This window comes from Chaetodon trifascialis, chromosome 8 (genome assembly GCF_039877785.1).
Source record: "Chaetodon trifascialis isolate fChaTrf1 chromosome 8, fChaTrf1.hap1, whole genome shotgun sequence".
Taxonomy (NCBI): Eukaryota; Metazoa; Chordata; class Actinopteri; order Chaetodontiformes; family Chaetodontidae; genus Chaetodon; species Chaetodon trifascialis.
The window spans coordinates 7522775-7544766 of record NC_092063.1 but is presented as its reverse complement, the minus strand read 5'-3'; the positions used below and the strand labels follow the sequence as shown (position 1 = coordinate 7544766).

The window sequence follows — 21992 nt, the reverse complement described above, 5'->3', positions numbered from 1 at the left end:
TGTTGCAGCAGCAACTCGCATATTACAAAACACACGACTTACACTAAGCTGACCTGAGGTATGCAAGAAAAACACTTCTATACACATGTGCACAGGAACTACAGCACTAGATGGAAAAATTGAATTAAAAAAAGAATTAAGACTCATGTTGATGAGTTATGAATCATATTCCCCATTAAAAGTGTTTAATTTGGACAATTAATCTAATCTTAAATTAAGGTGATTTGTGCTGGTGTGATGATTCTTGAGCATCTGCACATTTTACACTTTGTTTAATATTGGTGGATCTTTCAGGACTTTAGGCTGGTTTTAATGGATCCTTAGAAAAATAAAGGAAATGGTGGCTCTCTGACAGATGTGAATGATGTTTGTTTGTTTTTTTTATGTGTCGTGTTCGCTGCTGTCCTCTTGTCTTCTCGTCTGTCTGTCTCATCCCAGCTCCTCAGATGGGCTGTGCCACCGCTCCTCTATAAATTGCCTCATCTGATCCTCCTGCGGCCACTTTGTGATCTTTCTGCAGAGCAGCATGGGGAGCGCCGCCCGGACTGTCAGCCTCATCTTAGCGTTTCTTTTACTCGCTTCAGGTAAATTGAAGACACGTTTTCGCAAATTGTGGTTGTTCTGGTATTTTTACTGACGGTAGTTAATCTTCCCAAAAAAAAAAAAAAAAAAAAAAAAAAAAAAATAGCTCAGGAGCCAAAGAAATGCTCTGCACCGCCGGAGTACCCGCACACCAGGCTGGACGCCAGATTCAGCGGCAAACTGAAGTTCGGCAGCGGGGAGAAGGTTTATTATAACTGCGCCGAGGACTTCACTCCGTCCAGAGGCTTCCGAGCTGTGCAGTGTGTGGACGGAAAATGGACCAAACTGACTCTGAAATGCGAAAGTAAGTGTCTGACACGCGTAGTTCATGAAGAAAGGGCTGGGGAGGCTGTCAGAGTCTGTTTTGAAAGGTGGATGGTTGATTTGTCTGCGGTACCAGCTGATTTTAAGGACCAAAGCTACCTGAGGCCCTCTAGCGGCCATAAGGTAAAAGTACATGTTATTAGAGCAAAGTTAAAGAAAAAAAACATTTAAACATTGTTTGAATGCCTTAAAATACGCTTAAAATAGAGAGAAAAGGAAAAGGTATGGGTTTATTTAGTAAGCAGAGTTAGTTCACATCTTTTCAAGCTTGAAGCACACTGATTAAAATGCAGTCTTCAATAGTGCAAACAGAGTTTCAGCACTTAAGTGTCTTCGTCAGTCAAAAAAAAAAAAAAAAAAAAATTATATTGATACCACACACTAATAGGAGTTACTGGTTGCTTTAATTGTTTGAGCCATGCTGACACTCATCCTGTAAACCAGTGTTTAGAGTGTGAAAGGCAAACAGAAACAGGTGTCTTAACAATCCCTGAAACTGACTCACTTTATATTCATAGTCTTCAGCTAACTTCTGCGGTTTGTTTGCTGGCTGCTGACAAGAAAATAAGGAAGTGTGTGTATCATGTCCCGTTAATTTTCAGGAGGACCGCTGAAAGAAACTGTCTGCCTTGTTTGTTCTTAGTGAAAAAAGATGAGCTTTTCATGGATTTGTGTTTAGTAAAGTCAGTCTACTCGGCTCCTCCAGGTGCTTGAATTTCATCCCCTGCAGGTTGTTCCCTCACCTGATTAACACCTGCTCTCACCTGGTCTGTACAGCTCGAATCTGTAGAGTCCAAAGCCAGCTGATGAAATGTTTTTGATATAGAATGAGACAAATCAACGGCTGCTTTATCTCAAACGAACACTTCAGCAGACCAGGTGTTTGCTGTCCTGGGGTCTTGTAGCAAATCACATTTCACCTGATTCCCGTTCTCATGCACTCTCTCTGCATCTCATCTCTAACAGAGAAATCGTGTGGCAATGCCGGGGATCTGCTGAACGGGGAGTTCCACTATGAAGGGAACTCACTCATCGGGGAGAAGGTTTATGCTACATGCGACAAAGGGTGAGCCTGAAAGAAATCCTGTCAGACGTGGTCAGAACACGCCTGTGAATTTGTGTTTGACTGCATACGTTCATGTTGACAGATACACTCTGAAAGGACTCAACTACATGATATGCAAGAAGTCTGGCTGGACCGGTGACTTCCCGTCATGTGAAGGTGGGCAGCGGTGGATTAGAGCGTTCTTACTCATGATCTGAAACTCATTCAGGTTCTTCACGCACGGTGGCTGCTGCACCTTAAGAGCTGATCTTCAGTGGGTGGTGTTAAGATGAGTAACAACTGATACACAGGGAGGTGATTCACTTTAATCCCTTCATTCATGTTAACAGATTTTCCACGATAGTAACAAAGGTGTGAAAATAAATGCTCACATGTATCTGACTTTAAATAAGCCAGTCGTGTCGGTGCAGCAGGATTGTGGGTTGCAGACGCTGTCTTGAGCTTTTCATTGAGGCGAGTCTCAGGCTGTTTTAACATGAACATGATTTAAATCTCCTCAGAGGGAGAGGTCACCTGCTCCACCCCTGTGGTGGCCAACGCTGTGAGCGGCGGTGGAGCTGCTTCTGTGAGGCGGGTGGGAGACAACGTGACCTTCGCCTGCAGCGAGGGCTTCCAGCTGGATGGAGCTCAGGAGATCACCTGTGGTCCTGGAGGCCAGTGGCAGCCTCAGCCCCCTCAGTGCCTGCCGTCACCTGATATGTTACCTGACACAGAAGGTGAGTTAGTGTTTCTGGTCTGATGACGTCTCAGTGTAGAACTGTTTTTTTTTTTTTTTAATGGACGCTTTCCTCCCTGCACGACCTTCAGCAGGTGGATGCGGCGTGCCACGCGCTGTCGGCGGCTCCAACGCCCACCTCGCCGACAAGTACTTCACAATGACATCTTTTGCTTCCGGCGACAGCATCCATTACATGTGCGACGTCGGATACATCCAAGCAGGCGGCAGCAGGTATCGCAGGTGTAAAGAGGGAAAGTGGACGCCGCTGCTGCTGAGATGTGAACGTGAGCGCTTTTTCTAATCCTTCACACTCAGGCCTGTTTTTAAAGCTTTCTCAGTGCTTTTCTACTTCACTGAAAATCTGAAGTGTTTGAAAATTTGGTGGTTGAAAGTTAATTCTCTTTAAAGGATGATTTCAGGGTTTTTTTTTATGTTTCACTGCGGCTAACGTTTCCACAGTGTGCTGGAGTGATTTAGCTTTTTAGATAAGTTGTTTGAATGTGGTCAAACCTGCCAGACAGTCAGCAATTCACAAAATAACTCAGGACACTTTATATCAGGACTTGATTGTAATGGGTTGCCAGATCCTTAAAATCAGTAAAAGTATTAATACTAGACTGTTGAAATGCTCTGGTGCAAGTACAAGTCCTGCATGCAAAATGTTACTTGGTTAATCAGGAAAATGTCCCATGTGACTGTTATACTGTTATATATTATAGCATTTATTATTTGATTATTGTTAATCTCTTGTGCATTAATATAAAAACAGGATTTTACTGTTAGCTGAGGCGGAGCTCATTTTTAACTGCAGGGTTTCCACTAATGATTCTTTTCATTTTTAATTAATACGCTGGTTATGTTCTCTACTGATCAATTGATAATTTGGTTTGGAAATGTTGAGAAAGTGGAAAGCAGAAAATCTTCACATGAAATGTGCAATTTTTTTTTTTAGCAATCGACAAATTGTTTGAGCTATACTTGTATGCCGTCAGGTATTATTTATGGCAAAATATCAACGTGTATACATTAAAAAAAAAACAACGTTAAGCTCTTGAACCTTTTCCTCCTTCTTCACCCTCTGCAGGAAAGCCCTGTGGCTCTGCAGGAGAGATTACAAATGGACAGTTTACATATACTGGAGTGGAGTTTGGAGACACTGCCACAGCTGTCTGTGACGAGGGGTAAGGAAACGTCCTGCGCTGCTTTCTGACACTCTTATTCTTCACACTTCAAAGATTTAACTTTCTCCAGCTCTGAAAATGTGACTTTACACCCATCCCTCCATCAGACATCGTCTTGTGGGACACGCAACCAGACGCTGCCTGAGTAAAGGCTGGGACGGACGTGTCCCCGCCTGTGAAGGTGCAGTGAACATCTGTGTCAAAGCAGCATTTGCTCGGTGGCCTTTACTTCCTCTCCCTCTTACGCTGCTGTTTCTCTTCCAGCTGTGGACTGTGAGGCGCCTCCAGAGGTGAGGAACGCAGAGATGGAGGGCCGTCAGGAGACGCCTCACACGTACAGGAGTGTTGTTCGCTATCGGTGTCGTGTGGGGACCCTTCATGGACCAAAGGAGATCTGGTGCACCGAGGACGGGACGTGGAGTGCTGCTCCTCCGACATGCAAAGGTCGCTGAAGCTTTTAGTGTCGCAGCACTGTTTGGAAAAAGTTAAACATTTTATTGCCACACCTTTTTGACACGATTAGGATAAAAGCTCTACTTCCTCGCAGAAATCACATGTCCATCTCCAAAAGCGCCCGGCGTCTTCTGGGGAGGAGTTCGGAAAGAGCGGTATCAATACAGGGACACGATAATCACCCACTGTTACCCCGGTTACACATCGACCGGGCCGAACATCATCACCTGTGGCAGCGACGGCCGATGGTCCCCTCGCCTGCCCAGCTGTACGCGCGCAGGTAAGGAATCAACTCCTCGTATTTGAGTTGCTTGATGTTAGTTTTACAGCACTTTAAAATCCTGATTTACCACCTGTTATTTCAGCACGTCGCACCTACTGGAGGCGCTAATTTGCTATGTGAACCTACAATAATCAACCTGCTTAAGCAGTTCACCAGCAGTCAGTGGAGGAGGGACTCTAACAAAGCTATACACTGTCTTCCTTCTAAAAGACGTAATCTGTTATAAAATCCACCTTTTAATATTGCACTTAGAGTGATTATATTTTCTTATTTGCTCATAAAACTTGTATAAACTCATTATACAGACATTAAAATATGTTTGAAATGAAGCTGAAGTACAGTATGTTTATTTCGATAAGTGTTTTGGGCAGTAACAAGTACAAACTTGTTTCATTCACCTCTGTACATAGTTTTTTTTGCTTTTTCTTTTTTTTTTTTTTACAGTTGATAATGTTATGTGTATCATCTCTATAGACTAAACGGTGAGTGAGCATTTCATGAACAAACAAGCTACAAGAAAATAAGAACACCAATTCCATTCATTTAAAAAGACAATACAAAAATCCAGACATTTCTTTACATGAGCAATTACAATTCAAGTGCAAATATCATTATCAACTCTATGATACATCATAGCAAACTCTCGTTTAAAAGGCAACAATTCAACAAAAACAAAACAAACAAAAAAAAATCAGGTTGCAGGAAAGAAGCTGATTCTGGTCGGAGGGGGAGTTTCGAGCGTGGCCTGAATCTGTGGCTCAAGTTAATGAGACGTGTAAGTTTTACAACGTGGTCGAAATCCCTTTGTGTCATCCCGAAGTTTGGGTGCATCACATGAAGTGCACCATCTCACTCATCTTTTATTTACACGAGCGGGGGCAAAACACAGTCCCTGATATAATAATATCCATTAGATATCCGAGAGCAGGCGTCGACTCTTTGTTCAGAGGGTTGAATATGCGGCTGAAGGAGTTGGGATTATAATGGGACCAATCAGACTGCAATGACTTAACTTTAAAGGAATAGTTCTTAAATTCTGGGAAATACTTACTCGCTTTCTTGCAGAGTCACTGCACCCGGCTGAGAAATAGTGCAACACAGCCTCCTCTAAGACTAACAACTGAGATGAAACGTGTTAATTAGTGAGCTTTAAAGGTGCCGACGTGCAGATTCTGTTTCCTTTAAAGAGCCTGGCTAGCCGTTTCCCCCTGTTTCCAGCCTTTATGCTAAGCTAAGCTAACTGTCACATGGCTGTACCTTCATGTAGCGTTTAACTCGTCTGATTCTTTGACAAGAAAGCAAATAAGCGCATTTCCTAAAAATGTTGAACTATTACTTTAACTATTAATTATAACATTAGATTTTTACTTATTTTACCCTGTTTTGAACTCACAAAGAATATTTTCTACATTTTTCGTAAGTTTTTCTCTGCCCGTAGTGACTGATAAATACTTGTCTTGGCACGACTGCAGCCTAAAACATTTCACAGGCTTTGTTTGGGGTCACAGCTGGGTGTAACCAAAATTTAGGGTGTGGTATTCATTGCACTTTGTACTACGACGGGACGGCGTGTTCTGAATTTAGTGCACAAAACAAAGCGACCCGCCCTTTTCCTGGGCGGTCTTTGGAAGAGCTGTCTTCATTGGGACAGATTAAAATGTGAGTGGGGTGTTTTTGGGGGGGTGGGGGCTGTCTTTGGATTTGAGATGGGCGGGACATCAAGTGACTTTTTTTTTTTCCTTTCTTTTTTTTGAAGGGGGGGGTCCTGCGAAAGAAAATTAGGATCAAAGAATTCAACCCTCGTCTAATTTATTTTCATTATTTACAAGATTGAAATAAAACCACGCTAAAACTGGTCGTCCACAGATGGACGGGCAATGTGAGATTATTGACTTACTGTGAGGAAGAACTGAAGTATTTCAGGTGTGGAGCTTCCTTTTTGTTTCAAACCTAGAGACTATTAGTGTGGAGTACATCAGAAAGACAATATGAGATTGAAGAATTAAAGTGACCTTTTAAAAGAAGCAGCAAACATAATGTCCCTCAAAGACATTTCTCTCTCTCTCTCTCTCTCTCTGAGACATGTTCCACTAGACATCACATTATCTCATTTCTGTGGCTCTCACCATTATTAGTTTGTTATTCATCTCCCAAATGTCCACTATGTTCCTGGATCAATAAACCAGCTTTTTTTGTGTTTGTTTTTAAGTTGGCTTAGATTAAAAAAGAGCAACAGAAATGATCTGAAGGCTGGAAAACGTCAGTAGAGTCTAGACAGACGGAACAAAACATAGATTAACTGTTTTAACAGTAAGACCCTTGGAAACTGCTCTAAGAGCTCAAATATAGTAAGGCTTTGAACGACGTGGAGGCGCAGCTGCGACATGAATTTAACAGCCGCTCCTCCTCGAGGACAGCACGCAGACGCTGAAGATGGAACCAGGGTTACACAACACTTACACAACACTTACAGTCATACTTAATGGTAGGAGTTGGAGCTCAGACCGCTCATTTAGACAAATACAAGCTCAAATCACTCCTACTGTCTGAAATGGGCGTTTCTATTGTTTTCTTTTTCTTTTTGTGGTTTCATTGCACAACACAATAGAAACCAAACCCACTCACATACTCTACATCCCCACTAAATGCTTGAGCTCGGGGCTGCAGACCTGTTCTGAATGGACGCCGACTAAAAAAACCTAAAAGACAAATGATTTTCAGTATTTCTCAGGTCTGCATAGTGTTTATTGTCGAAGCCTATGGGAAAAAAAATAAGAGAAGGTAAACATACTAGTATGTTTGAAGTCCTGTGGGAGTTGCGGGGTGTGGCCTGTAGGTGGAGGGGGATGTCAGGGAGGGAGGGAGGGGGGGGTCATGATCCGGTGCCTCAGCAGCTGAGCGGCGTTTTACTTGTAAGGTCGCAGGAAAGCCGACACTTTGCTGCTTATGAGGCGTATGAAGGAGCGAGGAAGCATCTCGTTGGACTCCCGAGTGGTGTACTTAAAGTAGTTGTTTGGGTGAGCCAGCACATCAAAAAGAGTCTTAATCAGTTTTTTATCCTGCAGGGAAGAGCAGACAGGTGTAAACGTGACACAGAAACACAGATTTCTGTCTTCAACAATGGTTTGAAGCTCTTACGCAATGCTGCAAAACTAATTACTCACCTACCATAAGACGACATTAACAAATCTTCAATACTGATGCACCGTCTGACTCATACAAGAACTATGTTTGTCCAGGACACCTTTCATGTGCATCACTGAATAATTGCTTATTGCTTCACTGACTCGCCTCGCTCAGGTTTTATGCACCAACAATGAATGAAGGCAGAATTCAAAACAGTAAGAAGTAAAACCGCTAACCTTGAGGATTTCTTGATGGTTTTCTGAGGCGTACAGTCTTCCATCTCGCACTATGTCCTCTACAAGCTGCTCGTAGTCCTCTGAATTCAGAAAAATAGCACAAAACACAATTTGAAGTGCTGAAATCGGGACATGTGTATCCAAAAAACAGGTCAGGTGGTGAAATAATATGAATGCACAGGCTTGAAAAAGTCCTTTCAGACCATTAAAAGTAAAAGCTGTACTGTGACATGAAAGAGCCAGTTCACCCACATTACAAACAGCATGTTTCCTCACAGCAATGCTCATACTTTTGGTTTTATTTTCCCTGGTTTTGAGATATCCAGCTGAGATTTCCACCTCGATCGATGGAGGTGGATAGAAATCTGTTTGCGGCTCTCACAGAAATTACTTTAAAAAATTCATGCTGCAGCATCTTTTTTTCCTCAGCAGCAGCAGTGGGCCTGTTACTTCAGGTAAAACCGCAGAACACACTGTCAACAGTTGTCACAGGAACTATTTAGAGGGCTGTGCGGTACTGAGAGAAACCAGGACACTGCTCCCGGAAAGACGGGCTGTGTCTTCAGTGTTGTAAGCAGAGCTAGACTGATAGCTCAGGCAACAGGAAATTGCAAGACAGATTTGTTTGAAGTGATTTAGAAACTGTCGCAGTTACATAGTTTGTCCACCAGAGGGGGCTGACGAGTTTATTTTTCAACTGTAAAATGTCCTGCTGAGCATGTGTGACTATGTTTCTGACCTGATCTGAGACCATCAGGCCTTCGCACTCAGAGCTCCGCGACTGTGGAAAGACCTGCCAGAGCAGATCAGGCAAGCCAGCTGTCTATCCTCATTTAAAACTCCTCAAAACACACTAGTTTAGAATTGCATTTCTAGCTTTATTCTGTGCATGTGCTGCATTTGTTCTTTGTCACTTCATGTGTGGAGGTGGACATCTCAAAAGCTGCACAAATTAAAAAACCAAGATGATCTGCATGGCTCGTGACCACGAGAGGTAAGCAAGAAAACAAATGCATGTTTCATTTCATAGATGTGACAGTTAATGATAAAAGCCAGCTGGTGTGATGAACGAGCTACATACCATCATAAGTAACATAGGGGATCTGAAAGCCCCGGGCGCTGTTGGCCTCATTGGACTTGAAGTTGATCCAGAGGCGTCTGGAGCGAGCTGTGAAGGCGATCGGCCGCTCGTACGTCTGACACGTCTCGTAGGTGGTGATGGATGTGGCTGACCCTTGCAGGGGCACAAGGGGGGACAATGGTGAATAATCAGGTTTACAGAACTGCTCCTTGTTTGATGCAATTATTCTCAGCATAAACAGTCAATTCCACTGTACCAGCAACCGGAAAGAGTCACTCACAGTTCTTCCTCATAACCAGCACATCTCCACACTCGTCCTCTGAGGGCAGGAAAATCTCTGGCACCACGATTAGGATCTTGCGCTTGCTGGGCGGGTTGATGTTCCAAATGCACTCCACATTAGCAGGGTAATTACCGGGATAGTTAGGTGACTCAATGTAACCCATGAATTCGCCCATCTCACCACCGCATTGCCTGTCTAGACGCACACAAACAATACAAATTAGTTTCCAGCTCATGTTTAAAAAAAAATCTAGAAACACAAAACAGTAATTTTCATTCTCACTCTTGCACTGCGAGACACTCGTGGCACCGTCAAAATCAGTGGTGGTGTTCCCAGGGCAGGAAATACAGTAGTTCTGTCTGAACTCTGTCTGATACGTCCCCACCGGGCAGCGGATGCACCGGTGTACACTGGTGTTGTAGTAATGACCTGGAGAGCACTGGACTGCAGGGCAGAAGCATGAAGATGCACATTAAGTGCATTAAGTAAGATTTTGCAGGTTATTTGAACAGATATTCCTTCCATGGTTGCATAAAAAGAGCCAAAACTGACCTTTGACTTCACAATCATGGAAGGAGCTGGCACCTTCCCGCTTGGTGCTCAGTCCTCCTCCACAGGGGAAGCACAGGGTCCGTCCCAAATCCGGCTGGTAGGCGCCCTGAGGGCACGGCTGACAAGGCTTGAACCCGTCGCTGGAGAAGTACCCCGTTGGACACTGGCCTGGGTTTGACGTGCAGAACACAGAGAGAAGCTGGACTGAAGGACAGTTCACAGGATCAAAGACACACGTTTAACCCCGAGACTTTAAACTACCTGCACAGGAGGAGATGTTCCGGGCCCCGACAGGCCCGTGGCCGTCACTGCCGGGACAGAGGTCGCAGGCCAGCTGCCCCTCCTTCTCCTGGAAAGTGCCGGGCGGACACTGGACGCAACGCTCCTGCTCGCCGTGGTAGTAAGACCCCGGCAAGCATCTGACTGAGAGAATACCCACAACGGCTGCGGTCAGAGACGACACACTTCACTTGAATCAGTTAAAGACAGAAAGATGAGCCTCGAGCTCTGTTTTGATGGTCAGTTTTTTGGCTGATGCACAGGTGACCCAGTACTCAGTGGCCATTTTATTAGGTACAGTCCAATACAACAGCCCCACCATAATATATATATTTATTAAGGTCATAATGTGAATTTGTAAATTCAATTATATGTTTATTACTGAGGTCATAAAGGTGGTGTTGTACTGGACTTTATTTTATTGAGAGTTGTCTCTAATTTTTTTGTCCTTCCTATTCAAATGCATGAAGGAGGCAGAATATTAGAAAGTATAATTCAGTTCAGTGCAACACCACATTTAATCAAAACCTCAGTGCTAACACATTATTTTAATTAATTAAATTAATACCTCTACAACAGATTCAACAAAAACTAAACAATAAAGCATCATAAAGGTCGGCTATACGGTAAAACACTTGTATTGACTGTCCAGGTGTCCCTAATAAAGTGGACACCCCTGGTCCAGCTCTCCGGTCTTACCACATCGTCCGCTGTCTCTCTCCCAGCCCGGGCCGCAGTTCTCCTGAATGGGAGCAGCCTGGGGAAGTTTCTGCGCCACCTCGTATTCCAAACCAGCAACTCGGATCAGGAAGCGCTCCTGGTTGATGGACTTCTTCAGAGCTTTGATGTACGTCTTCACCTGCTTCTCCATGCGCTGCCTGAGGCAGCTGAGGTTGCAGCTCCCTGGTTATGGATAAATAAAACATACAGTGATTCAGTCACCAGCACACAGAAGGTCCTCCCAGCATGTGTTAGACTTAATTATAAAAATGAGCTGTTGCTGTGCAGTGTACATTAGGCTGCATGCTTTGACTAATGACAATCTGCTGGCTGCACAGTAAAAAGATGAACGCAGGCAGTGACTGCTTCAGATGAGATGACTGACCTGTCGTGTCTCCAGGTTTGACCTCAGCCTCCAGCTCCAAAGTGATGCGCGTTACCTCTTTGTTGGTGGGGTTGCGAGCACGTCGCCCTTTCGCCTTCTTAGACGAGTCGCATTTGAGGTTGACAAACGTCACCAGGCAGTTGCTGCAGGGCTGCCCGCCTCCTGTGGACGACACGATATCACACTGTCTGTGAGGAAATGCCGTGTGAGATATGTGAGTGAACCCCAATCACACATGAACAAAATGACTAATGTTGGAGAATTAAGGACTATAATTTCCTTGAAGGTATGACTCATTAGTAGCTACATCAGGGCTGCAACTAACGATTGTTTTCATTATTGATTCGTCATGCCCATTCTTTTCTCAGTTAACTGACTGATTGTTTTGTCTATATCATGTCAGAAAGTTGTGAAAAAAACTGATGTGCCAGAACCAACATGTCTTACATGACAAAGAACAGCAGCAGACCCTCACATTTGATTTGCTGGCACCGGTGAATATTTGACATATTTGCTTGAGAAATCATTAAAATAATGAATCCATTACGAAACAGTTAATTTTCTGTCAACTGACTAATCAATTAATTGACTAATTGTTTGATTACATGCCTTTAGGTTTCTATAAAATAACAGCATGTGTACACAGCAGCACACTTGGACTAAGGCTGACCTGGTCCAAGTGTCCGTCCTCTGTCCTCCGTCCTGCCGGTCAGCTTCGGGTGCAGGTGACATTTGGCGTTTTTAATCTTGAAAGAAGCCGTCTGCTTCACTGGAGGGGCCAAAGTCTCTACAGACAAACACAGCACAGTGGGAAGGAGCACATGGCAACATCACACCGCTGCCACAGCAAAACACAGACTGTCTGTGCAGCTGTGACCGACTGACAGGACTGTTGAAAAGTGCTTGCTTATAGAATGTGGAGGGCAGCGAACCTATGCAGCCCTGACTGCTGCTGGAGTTGAGCCTGGCGGGGGACTTCCCTCTGAGGATGGGGATGCCACAGCTGACTGAGTAGCTGCTGTCAGACTCTGCGAAAGGTCACACATGAAGAAAACACTCTGACTTAAAAAAGGATTTCTGTTTGCTGTTTTGCAACTGCACTCAAACTCTGGGCGACGTACCTGCCAGATAGTGAGCCTTCGAGGCGCAGGTGAGGGAGCAGCTCTCTTTCTTGCCCGTCTTGCTGCACGTCAGCGTGGCCTTCGGTGCTACAAGTCCAGGAGGACATTTCACCAGCTCTGAGGGGAAATAAACCCGCACAGAATCACAAAGAAAGCTGAGAGAGTGAGAGAAATCATCCAGGCACGGCCATGAGGACTGTGTGTCTGTGATTTCACCACAGGGGGGCAGTGCTGCTACATACCAACACAGTCCTTCCTGTTCCAGTGCAGCTTGTACCCTGCTGGACAGGTACACTCGTAGCTCCCCAGAGTGTTGATGCATCCATATTTACAACCTCCACGATTTATACTGCATTCATCAATATCTGTGAACAAACATGTTAGCATTTAGTGAGCGAGATTGCTAAAAGAGGACTCATTGTCCTCAGCCACCCTGCTTGATTTCTAAGAACATAAAAACATTCAAGGACAATAAAATCAGAAACACTGTGGTCAATCCAAAAAGATCTGGAGTCAATTTTGTGGAATAAAATCAAAGAGGAACTGGCCTATTAAGAAAGAGCCCAGCTGTGAATGAGGGGAGGTCAGTTCACTGCATCCTGTCAGAGAGTCACATTCTGGGAAGATTAATGTGTTGGCGTGTAAACAGAAGTGATTCCTCGTTTTGATGTCGCCACATTCAATTTCACGGTCAAAACGGCCTCGCTCTTCAGCGAGGAAGACTTGCGGTGAGCACTAAATTATAATCACCTTTTCAAACACTCGCTGAGCTAAAACCACTAAAAAGCATCCGGGATCCAGATGCAGGCTGGCTGCCATTGACGCCAGACAGAAAATTAGTTTAGCGAGCAGAGCTGAGGATGCGGCAGGCAGCGGACAAGCGGCGGAGACACCAGAAAAGAGATGCAGATAATGGCAGTGATTGATGATCTGGCCTGCTGATATGAAATGCTCTTCCTTGTCTCATTCAATTATTCACCCTGAATAAAAACAGTCGGCGTGCCTCTGCGCTCCCTGAAGAAGATGATGACTTCATCAACAGCGCTCTGCCGCTGTGCAGCCAGAGTGGCTTGGAAATGTTGTGAGAGATGTGCTGCTTATCCTCTGCATCAAAGCACTCAATTTAAAGGACAAAGAACTCTAATGAATATCTGATGGCGGCAGAGTTCATCTGCCAGCGACTGTTGTTTTGACTTCTTTGTTCCTCCCATACTTGAAATGTAACCAAATAAATGCATTCTGACCTTTCTCCAGATCACTCTTTTTCTTAGCGTGCTCTCACAGAGGAGTGCAGACATGAGTCAAGAGAGAGGGCAGAACAAAAAAAGACAAATTGACATTTAGACTCAACAATTGCTTTGTGAAACGGAGAGGGACGATTCCGGGACGGGGTTGGGGAGTTCACGGAAATGTTATGTTAAATTTTAATCGCTCTTGTGTGCTTATTCATCGGCATCAGCGGCTCCCAGTCCAAACAACATGGTAGCGTGAGGAATCTTCTCCACGCTCAGTCTGGACGGACCAGCTTCACCTCTGTGCGGTTTCGGGGGATTAAACTTTCTATGTGTACATACATGTCAGGAGCAGAAGAAAGTGTTTCTGTTGAGGTGAATTCTGGCTGGATCGAGTGAGGTAAATTCAAAAACACTCACAAAGTATTTAGTCACAACTGCTCTGAGTCTATTTTCTTACCCTACAAGCAAAAATGAGTGGATTGTTTTGCTAGCTGAGAGGGAGAATGGCTGGACATACTCTCACTTGGGAGGAATGTTGACAGGCCTCCGCACAATGCCTGACAGCAGGTCACTGACCTAATTGGGTTTGTTTAGGGTGAGCCTATTGTTAAACACTGAGCGCAGCTTTCTGGATTGTTTGGCAGCTATATTTCGGTTGATAAACCACACAGGGAATAACATAACCATGGTTATGGAGTGAGAAAGTACAACAGGGAGCGCCTTAAATCTCCGGGGTTATCCAACAGTTCCGACAGCACCAATGAAAAGTGAGAGGAAATCATTCATCAACGGCTCTCTCAACAATGGTATAGAGAGCCATTAAAGCCTGACCATCTTGTCTCCTCTCAGCAGCTCCGCGTGGCCTGATCACAGTCCATCATGTGAGTAAAAGCCTTACAAATCCAATTCTGGTGCTTTTATTACATGAACTGACAGCTGCCTTTGTAGAGAATGATCCCATGAACCTCTTACAGCTATAGATTGTGTAACTCTAACCATATGTAAGGGGGTGGATGAAATAAAAGCAAGCATTTATGATATAATACAATCCAGCATCGACTAGTTTCAACAAAGCACTTTATGAGTTTCAAATAGGTGGAATTTTTGCTGAGTCACTTTAATGGACTGCATAAAACTGAAATGTTCCTGTTATTTTGCCCACTTACAGCATGTAGCACTTGTATAGTCAAAAAAAAACAAACAAACAAAAAAAAGACCTTTTTAGGGCATTTTTACCTTTATCAGGTTGTGACAGCAGAGATACAGACAGGACAAAGAGGGGAAAAACATGCAACCATGTCCTCAGGTGGACATGTAGTGTGAGCATGGTGTGCCTGCCATTTTTACTGTTTGACGGTGAAACTAACTGCACTGCTGTGTCTGTGCAGTCCCGTGGTTGCATACAGCTACACGTTACTGCCCTCTAGTCTCAGTAAAATTCCTCATTCTACATTCTGTTGCAACATTCCTGATCAGTAGACCTGTCAAACTACAGGAAAAAAAAAAACAAAAAAAAAAAACCTGAACAAATCACTGCGAAGCCATGTATTTCGAGTACATATGCTGTCTCTCTCTGTCTCTCCCAGAACTACTGCGAGGCCCTGAGGCGCTGGAGACAGCAGCAGATTCTAAGTGGTGATATGCACTCCATCAAAGGGACGGTGCAACACCCTGATGTGCTCTGGCGGGCCTCTTGCTGCCTGCCAGGCAGATCTGACGTGCCCCCCCACACCTCCTCCCGACACCAAAGGCTGTTCCCACTATCTGTTCCACACCAGAGTACAGTAGGTACCTGCTAATGTTTGAAGGACATGGTCATACTCCACCTTGAAGGACCATAACTGCAGATTTTTCATGTTTTAGTCCATTAACTACATCACAAATAGTACACACTTTACATTACTGCCAAGTGTAGCGTACGTTCTTAGATTGATTTCCTGCCTTCCAGGCGGCAACCTGTTTCAGCTCATTTCAGCCTATTTGAAAATCAACTTGCAGAAACTTAAAACGGGCTTGAGATAACTAATCCATCAGAGTCTTTTAGATGCATTTAGTTATTACATAAGAATGCAGGCGTGTGCAGGGACTTTTCCATGCTTTTATTTTTTAAGGATGCTTTGACATCCAGATGTATGAGTCAGCTGGTGAATAGATAAACAATAACAACCCACTGAGACTGAAAAAACTAATGTTGATTTGTTTGAGAGCAAGCAAAAGTCAAGTAAGGTGGGTGTTTTTTTTAAGAGCCACTGATTTGCTAAACACTTTGCTAATCACTTTTCATGATGTTTCAAGTTGGCTAGTCAAGTTGATTTTCTCGAGTCGGCAGCCAGACGAGCGGGAGACACAGTGTTTCTGTGAGTTAAATGCTATGATCGGCATGCTAACAATGGCAATGAGCTAACATGCTGATGTTTAGCAGGCATGATGGTTTTTTTGGGGGGTGGGGGTATTTCTGCCTTTCTTTGACCATACTAGATGAGGAGGCAGACAGGAAATGGGGGGAGAGCGAGACGAGTGTGACGTACAACAAAGGTCACTGGCTGGAATCGAACCAGCAACAGTTGTGACCATTCAGCTACCGAGGCGCTCCTACCAGGTAATCATGATAACCACAGTAGTTTAGCAAGTTAGCATGCTAACATTTGCTAATTAGTGCTAAACACAAAGCACAGGAGAGACTAGTAAGAATAATCTTTTTGCAGGTATTTGGACATAAACCAAATGATTGGACAAACTGGCCTGATGGTGGCGCTACAAGAAATGTAAAGGGGTCATCAAAGCGGAGGAGATTATGAATGTGTGTAGATGTGGATTCATCTTCTGCGAACCATGAATGTCTGCACATTATTTTATGGCAATCCATCCATGAGTTGTTTGGATATTTCAGTCTTTAGAAACCAAACCAAAAGATTAAAGTATGCCCTGGAAGTGTATAAAATGCTTTCATTTATCAGCCAAAACTATCCGGTATGGTCTTTAAATAAACACCGCATATTGAAGATGTGAAGTTGTCAGTGGAAATTTATATGAACATTAATGATCTATTTCAGCTGTAGCAATATTTTTCATGCCAAACATAAGAGCGGCTAATGGAGGGTTAGCAAAGAGGTGTCGGATGCAGACAGAGAGTGATGGACAGGATATTTAAGAGACAAGGGGAACAGAGGTGCTGGCTCACCTCCACAGTGTGCAAGGCCGTAGAGGACGTAGCCTTTATGACAGAGACACTGGAAACTGCCAGCAGAGTTGACACAAAAGTGGTCACAGGCGCGGTCAAAAGAGCACTCGTCAATATCTGTGTGGAGAGAAAGACACGCTGTTAGAAACTTCAGCTCAACAAATCACACAAAAGATCGATTTTTCAAACAGGACTCTTCCATCGCCCCGTCATGGCACATTTTCCTGTTTTCATCCTTTGTGCTGTATTGTATTGTTTGTCACCAATTGCAGTGGGTCAAGTCACATGTCGCAACAAAAAAAAGTTTATTTTGAAAGGAAGACATCTTCTGTTTGTTACTCGGCAGAGTGGTTGACCTCCCGGAGTCTGCACTTTTCCATTTCGATGCACTGAAATGGAATTTTCAAAGTATTTTTGAAATAACAAGCAGCCACAGCAGGAGTCAGAAGACAGTGTGCTCTTCACCTGATAAAAGGAGCTGAAGTGCCTTTTTTTCTCTCCACGTAGAACCTGCCAATCACCTCCCTTTGTCTCCTTTTAACTATAGCATAAATGAGCCAGTGATTTTAGAAACCCCATAATCGGACCTCTCATTCGTTTGTTCTGAGGTCTTGTGTATATAAGCATCGTTATGAAAAACAGCAATCATTGTATTTAGATAAATGTGTTAGATGCAGATAGGAAGAGGCCTGATTTTAGCGTCTTTGGTCCGTTTGACCCCATCAGCTTCATCACACCTGCAAATCCGTATCGCAGCCGCTCCTTCCTGCCTGTCAGTCGCCTCTCAGTCTTATCTGTTTGAGCTTTTCTGCTCTCGTAAGCATGCATCCTGATAAGTCAATTAAATGTCACAGGCTCAAAGACCACAAGGATTGATACATGAAGCCACAGGAGATGGAGGACATTTGGTTTTACGACGATCAAGGTTTCCTTTAATGTCAGCGATAATCTGTGTCAAGCCCAGGCAGCACATGCTGGGAGAAAATGGGGATGAGCTTTTACTTTGCTGGATGTCTAATTGGCTAAGTTAAGAAAGGTTCCCAGGATTTTCCCAGGAATATCATGCTTTCATCCACCATATCGGAGCCTCCTCTGGGTTATGAGGCAGCGCCAACCACCATCAAACAGATGATGCAGGTATTTCACAGCAATTACAGGAGTTCAGTTAAATAATGGGTTAGCTTGAAGAAACCAAGAAGACAGACTGATAAATGTCTGCAGAAATCTTGCATAGTTGTATGAGCATAAGCACAAAATATTCACACTGGGCATTACCCTTCACGTACAATACAGCTGAACTCAGACAGGGAAGACATCTTTGACATCTCGACAAGAAGCATCGATAAGATGAAAATGTGCTGAGATTAAAAGTTTATTACAGTAAATGATCAGCTGACAAAAGAGCACACAAGCTTTGGAGAAGACTCGCAGGTTGATGTTCATGAGTTTCAAATATATCTACTTTTAGCAAAAAACACAATTTAGATGTTTTCAGGACAGGACAAAACTGAGCACAAATAAAGACGAAAACTTTTTTATGAACAAACTCATACAGTCCTCGCTGTTTGTTCCCGCTGGTGGCCCCAGGAGAGTCATAACAGCAGCGGCAGATGAGAGCAGCATGGGCTTGCACATGCTGCATGAGGCATTGCAAGACTGACTGATTTCAAGCGTAAACTTTGCTCATCACACTTTTAAGTGAAGAGTCTAAAACGCTCTGGGAATTAGGCGTGGTGACTGAGTTAAGCCTCCAAAAATGTTGCAATAAGTGACGCCAGAAGTCGATCTGCAACTTATCATTATACAGTTTCGTGTTGTGCCACATTACAGAGGAGATGTGTGAAGACATCTGGGACTCCAGATACTACAACCCTTATTTACCAGGCAGATAAGGTGAAGTATGCAGTGGGTGGGCAAGACTGCATCATGAGGTGATGTACGTGCAGGGGACCATGGAAAGATACAGTAAGAACAGTGGCATCACTTACACTGGAAATAACAAATCAGAGTTTCCATCAATTATTTCTTCTCCTTTTTCTCTGCTAATTTGTCGACTCACTGAGAGTGTCAGGACTCAATCATCACTTTAATGGAGCTATGTCTAAAAATTTTATCTTAAAACATTAAAAAAAAATTAATTAACTTCAGAATGTGAAGACATAACAGTTTTGATGTTACGTCAATGATGTCTATGTATTGTGTTGTGTTGTGGAGGTATTTACTGAAGCATGCTAACCAGCTAGCCTTGGCCCATCCTGTCTCGTAATACCACTTTGTACCTCAAGAGGCGATATTGAGTCGCTGTAGAGTCCTTTCTGAAGGGGGACGAGGAACTAACACTTCCCTGAAGGCGTAAAGAAAAGAAGTGATCGACATAAAAACAGCACAAGAGTTAACGCTGGCGTCACTTTCCACCAGCTGTTGGTGAGTAAACGTAATACGTTTGATACCAAACTGATGCTAATGTTGCCTATCTAGCAACATCTTATAAGGATAGCTAATTGTGTAACGTTACTAACAGTGTTAATATGTTTTTGCTAAGGTAGCTGAAAGAAAGGAAGACCAATGGGAGGAACTGTGCATTTCCTTGTGTCTTACAGCACGGGTAGATATTCTAACTTGTTGGCGATACGCTGGCAGAATTTGTTTGGAGTACAAATTCAACAGGTGGCCAATTCTTGCAAAATTCTAGGCAGGGAAATGAGGTTGGCTGAAACCAAGCAAAGGTCACTGTTGTTTATACAGAACAGGCAAGAGCTCTATCATAGATGTTCCCTCTGGAGAAAACATTGCATCTGATGAACATCTCCCTGAGTGCCCTCATGCGGATTAGGAGTGCGAAAGAGATGAGAAGGAGACCTCGGAGGGTGCTGGGGGCGGAGGAATGCTGGCAGGGGCTCAGCAGACATGCCCCATCCTGACTTATGGGCCATGGTCCACTGACAGCTGGGAAACACCATGACTGTTTAAACCGAGATAAACCCAGAGTTCAGTTTACACATCTCAACACCTCTTGGAGACCGCAAACGTCTCTTTAAGTGTTACCGAGCGCCATGACCCTACGCCAAGCGCTTAACAGAACTTTAGTACAGCACCATGGCATTCACTGCAGCTCACCTTTAATCTGCCGCCTCTCAATGCATCTTCATGAGAGAGACCCATGTTTGGGAAATTTAAAAGGGCATTCCACAGATTCAATACACATGAAAATCAGCCTATTGATGATGTATGTATAATGTTTGTGACTCTATAGGAGTTTTGTTTGCTCTGAGAAAGTAACCCTGATGACATCATAGTGATGTCAGAAAGTGTATAAATGATTTAAATCACAAAAATGACCATTCAGGGATTTATAACACAACTGGAATTTGTTGTAAAAAGCATCAAAAGTTAGTGGGTTTTCATGTTTATGTTTGCTTTTTCCAACTCAAGACACATGTCCAGGGCCTTTAATATCCTGCCTTATTTGTAAATTCATTACCTAATAAAGAAGAAAAGAGTCTATGGGGAATGAAGGATCCAGTGTTTTTGAAGCTTTCACCATACTGGAGACTAAAAGTCAGGATATCTAAGCCTCAGCTGCTTTGACTGTGACCAATGTTTTTCAGCCTGTCTGTTGTGAGTCCTCCGAGTGCAATCCTAAATCCCTGAAGTGCGCCTTTAATCACAGATTTGCATACTGACAGCAGGAGTAGAAAGAGCAGAAAGCATCAAGACAAAGCATAGCTTTTATTGAGAGCTTTCATTTTGCCCGGCTCTTGTCCCATGGGTGAGAAAAATGAAAGGAATGAGAGCAGAGGATAAGGAGCAGACAGGTGACTCAGTAATGTGGAGTACGTGTGAGCCAGGCAACACCTCACTCAACAGGAGGTGAGCTTTATCACAACTCTTCTGTCCAGACAAAACACGCAGCGGCAAACAAGGACAACACTGTTCCAAAGTTGCCCCTGTGCACCCAAACAGCACATGGCTGAGTTGGTTAAGGCATGGTGCCACAGACAACAAGCTGTGATTTACATTCCTACATGCACGGACCACATTTTCTCAGTTATCTGTGTTATTTGGGCAAAATAAACTTTGCATTGTTGGGCTCCAAATAATGAGAGAACGACAAAATAGATTTGAAGTGACGAGAAACTGGCTGCAAAGCACAGTGACACAGTGTGTATTTTCACTGACCACATAAGATGTTTACGCACTGTGTACAGAGTGGTGTGATTCAATGCAGCCATTCTGAACACATTGCATGACACTGATGTGTACCAGGCTGGATATTGATGGACCACATCAATAAAGAAAAGAGAATTTAAAAAATAGCATGTCATCTGTTTTTCCACTCGGAGAGAGGCTCTGCAGCTCTAGCCGGCCTGTCTTCTCTCACCAGATGTTTCTGTAGTGGCTTGATTCATCCAAGAATCAGCGGTTTTGGAGCTTGAGCTCTAATTCCTCACACCTGTGTTCGGCCATGGCAAATTCTTTATTTGTTCTGCATCTAGTCCTCCCAGCTCCTGCTGAGCGATGACTACCACTAAATATACCAGACAAACAGGCCAGAGAGGCCTGGTTTGGCTTCTCTGCAGGCTGGAAGGAGCATATTTATGTGCCACTTGGAGGACAGTTTCAGTTTACTGTTGCTAAACAAAAATCACTAACTATAAGAAAGGAAGTGTTGATGACATGCTTTTGGGTAGCATTCCTGGGGACAAATTCTTTTACCTGGAAACAGGTTGTCAAAAGGGCTACCTACCTTGACAAGTCCTCTCATTGGTCAGCAGCTTGTAGCCTTTCTTGCAGCTGCACTCAAAGCTGCCCACCGTGTTTCGACACACATGATCACATCCCCCATTGTTAAGACGGCACTCATCGATATCTGTGAACAGAGAATCGTCAAGAGGAGTTTATACAGCACCTGTGACAAAAGAAAAAGGAAGAAAATGAAATTCGAACCTGCTTCTTGGCCCCTTTGGGGCAGAGGAACAAGCTGTGAACACTGACCAACAACAGCAACACTTGTCCCTCTCTTTTAGCTCTGTTTTGGTCTCCACCGACTCCTGATATCTGTCTCTTTAGCTGCTAAATGCTCCACTATGTTCACCAGCTTGCCACTTCCTTTGTCTGTCGTTTGTAGTTGGTTGTGTACAGAGCTTTTCAGCTTAAAGCAGCAGCTCACAGCAGCGGTGATAAAA

General features: G+C 43.8%; 2 protein-coding genes across 5 annotated transcripts in view; one reads left to right on the top strand and one right to left on the bottom strand.

Annotated features, from left to right (window-relative positions):
• The first annotated feature begins 448 nt into the window (after nucleotides 1-448).
• LOC139335115 (C4b-binding protein alpha chain-like) lies at nucleotides 449-4934 on the top strand. Of its 3 annotated transcripts, none has more exons than XM_070968563.1 (11): nucleotides 449-584; nucleotides 689-886; nucleotides 1873-1972; nucleotides 2055-2128; nucleotides 2473-2688; nucleotides 2780-2974; nucleotides 3775-3871; nucleotides 3979-4052; nucleotides 4136-4315; nucleotides 4419-4604; nucleotides 4690-4934. In XM_070968563.1, exons 1-11 carry the CDS (start codon nucleotides 527-529, stop codon nucleotides 4713-4715), a joined length of 1404 nt encoding a protein of 467 aa, XP_070824664.1. In that variant the 5' UTR covers nucleotides 449-526; the 3' UTR covers nucleotides 4716-4934. The 3 variants fall into 3 exon arrangements, with proteins under 3 accessions (XP_070824664.1, XP_070824665.1, XP_070824667.1); XM_070968564.1 differs by having other exon boundaries at nucleotides 450-584; nucleotides 2783-2974; nucleotides 4690-4849; XM_070968566.1 differs by lacking the exon at nucleotides 2780-2974 and having other exon boundaries at nucleotides 451-584; nucleotides 4690-4849.
• A 1083-nt stretch (nucleotides 4935-6017) lies between these two features.
• Nucleotides 6018-21992, bottom strand: part of scube3 (signal peptide, CUB domain, EGF-like 3) — a 71213-nt gene continuing 55238 nt past the window's right edge. For both annotated transcript variants that reach the window (XM_070968561.1, XM_070968562.1), the window contains 15 exons: nucleotides 21554-21676; nucleotides 16807-16923; nucleotides 12633-12755; nucleotides 12391-12507; nucleotides 12202-12297; nucleotides 11940-12056; nucleotides 11270-11431; nucleotides 10864-11067; nucleotides 10147-10308; nucleotides 9886-10053; nucleotides 9616-9777; nucleotides 9331-9528; nucleotides 9051-9203; nucleotides 7970-8049; nucleotides 6018-7666 (listed from right to left, as the gene is read on the bottom strand). In XM_070968561.1, the coding sequence (XP_070824662.1) occupies nucleotides 7514-7666; nucleotides 7970-8049; nucleotides 9051-9203; nucleotides 9331-9528; nucleotides 9616-9777; nucleotides 9886-10053; nucleotides 10147-10308; nucleotides 10864-11067; nucleotides 11270-11431; nucleotides 11940-12056; nucleotides 12202-12297; nucleotides 12391-12507; nucleotides 12633-12755; nucleotides 16807-16923; nucleotides 21554-21676 (2135 nt within the window). In that variant the 3' untranslated portion in view covers nucleotides 6018-7513. The remainder of the gene's footprint in view (nucleotides 7667-7969; nucleotides 8050-9050; nucleotides 9204-9330; nucleotides 9529-9615; nucleotides 9778-9885; nucleotides 10054-10146; nucleotides 10309-10863; nucleotides 11068-11269; nucleotides 11432-11939; nucleotides 12057-12201; nucleotides 12298-12390; nucleotides 12508-12632; nucleotides 12756-16806; nucleotides 16924-21553; nucleotides 21677-21992) is intronic.

Excerpts from the sequence above, each read along its gene's own strand:
- LOC139335115 (XM_070968563.1), top strand. The coding sequence starts at position 527 with ATGGGGAGCGCCGCCCGGACTGTCAGCCTCATCTTAGCGTTTCTTTTA. Across the intron at positions 887-1,872 it reads ACTGACTCTGAAATGCGAAA|AGAAATCGTGTGGCAATGCC; the intron begins GTAAGTGTCTGA and ends CATCTCTAACAG. Across the intron at positions 2,689-2,779 it reads TATGTTACCTGACACAGAAG|CAGGTGGATGCGGCGTGCCA; the intron begins GTGAGTTAGTGT and ends CACGACCTTCAG.